At 54.1% G+C, this 1,489-nt stretch overlaps 1 protein-coding gene across 1 annotated transcript in view; it reads right to left on the bottom strand.

Moving 5' to 3' along the window:
* Window positions 1-288: 288 nt before the first annotated feature.
* Window positions 289-1,489, bottom strand: part of DLL3 (delta-like 3 (Drosophila)) — an 8,621-nt gene continuing 7,420 nt past the window's right edge. Inside the window, exons 7-9 of the mRNA XM_006771958.2 lie at window positions 1,136-1,484; window positions 798-882; window positions 289-475 (exon numbers count right to left, since the gene is read on the bottom strand). Of these exons, the coding sequence (XP_006772021.1) occupies window positions 470-475; window positions 798-882; window positions 1,136-1,484 (440 nt within the window). The 3' untranslated portion in view covers window positions 289-469. The remainder of the gene's footprint in view (window positions 476-797; window positions 883-1,135; window positions 1,485-1,489) is intronic.

The following is a 1,489-nucleotide window of genomic DNA, read 5'->3' as shown; positions in this document are numbered from 1 at the left end:
CTCTATTCCATTCAAACTATTCACTTCCCTCCCTCACAAGAGGATTTACTTACTGCCCCATAGATACCAAGCTTAACCATGTGACTTCCTTCACTCAATAAAATGTGAGAAGTGTTAGGAGCCTCAGCACATGGTCTACTATTTCCTTTCCCATAGGGCCCAGAAATGTGTCAGATAGAGGCTGCCTCAGCCCCAGAGTGAAGACAAAGTGGAGCAGCCCCAACACCAGATACAAAACAAAGTCTGATGCATCAAAGCTGATCAAAGTAAGAGTCAGAGGTCTCTGGAGAAGTGGAAAGAAAAAAACTCAATGATATAAATAACCATTATGTACTTCCAGCTGTAAAATTCTCCCGGCCACCCCTTCCAGCTTGAACTCCGAAGTGTCAGGCGGAGATTGGTTGGGCACCATCAAGTAAATACAAAAATACCCAGGCTCTGTCTCCGGGCGCTGATGGAGAAGGAGAGGTCAGGCCTAGAAACAAAATGAGTATGAGGCATTAGAAAGGACTGTCCTACTCCTCTCCCTCTCCCCAGTGCGGGGAAATCAGTGGAGAAGTCTGCCTGAGGCTCCCCACTGTGACCTCTTCAAGCCCACAGATCTTCCAAAGAGAAGGTAGCAAGCAGCTCAAAAGGGCAGCACGGACTAAACTGAGTCAGAACTGAAAAGTGGGTTCCGGGCCTTCCAAAGACTCTCTCCTTATTTATAGACAGGGTAAAGGAGAGCTACAGGCAAAGTGTGGGCTGCCCCCACCCAGCCTGTGCAATGTTTGCAAAGGAAGTAAAGGGGTAGGTACCTCCCCAGCATAGACCGAAGGAGCAGATAAGACGTAAATCTCACTAGAGTCTCCATCTTCGGGGCGATTCCAATCTACTGACGGGCTGCCAGGAAAAAATAAACAAAAAATAAACAAAAACAAACAAAAAAAGACCTAGGCTCTTTAAATTCTCACATCTTGTTTTCCTCCCCCACCACGGAGGGGAACCCAAAGCCAACTAGGGGAACTGTGAGCTGACCCAATCAGACAAGGGCTGGAGCCGGGAAGGCCCATCAAGGAATCAAGCCAATCGCACAATGGAGATGGACGCCAGCTGCCCAGAGGAACAGGCATCCCGTTGTGGCCCAGCCGCTCACCTCGGGTCATCCCCGGGCCTCTCCTGCGTCCTCAGGTTGTTGAGGGCATCTGGGAGCGCAAAGACGGATGGATCCGGGGTACCCGCCAGCAAGCGAGACCCAGTACCGCGGCCAGGGCCACAGCGTCGCACATGGACCAGCAAGAGCGCAGCGCCGGCCAAACCTGCAGCCACCAGCAGCCCCAAGGCCGGCGGCAAAAGGAAGCGCTGCGGGCCTCCCTGCCTCAGGCCCCGCGGGGCCGCGGGCAAGGCGCCTACGCTGTCGCCGTCGTCGTCCGCGCCGTTGGAGTTAACGGGAAACTCGCAGCGCGCGCCCATGTAGCCGGGCGCGCAGGCGCAGACCAGGCCAGAGGAG

The sequence above is a fragment of the Myotis davidii genome, unplaced genomic scaffold (genome assembly GCF_000327345.1).
Source record: "Myotis davidii unplaced genomic scaffold, ASM32734v1 scaffold825, whole genome shotgun sequence".
NCBI lineage: Eukaryota > Metazoa > Chordata > Mammalia > Chiroptera > Vespertilionidae > Myotis > Myotis davidii.
Note: the sequence above shows the minus strand (reverse complement) of the source record. Positions and strands in the feature narration are given on the sequence as shown.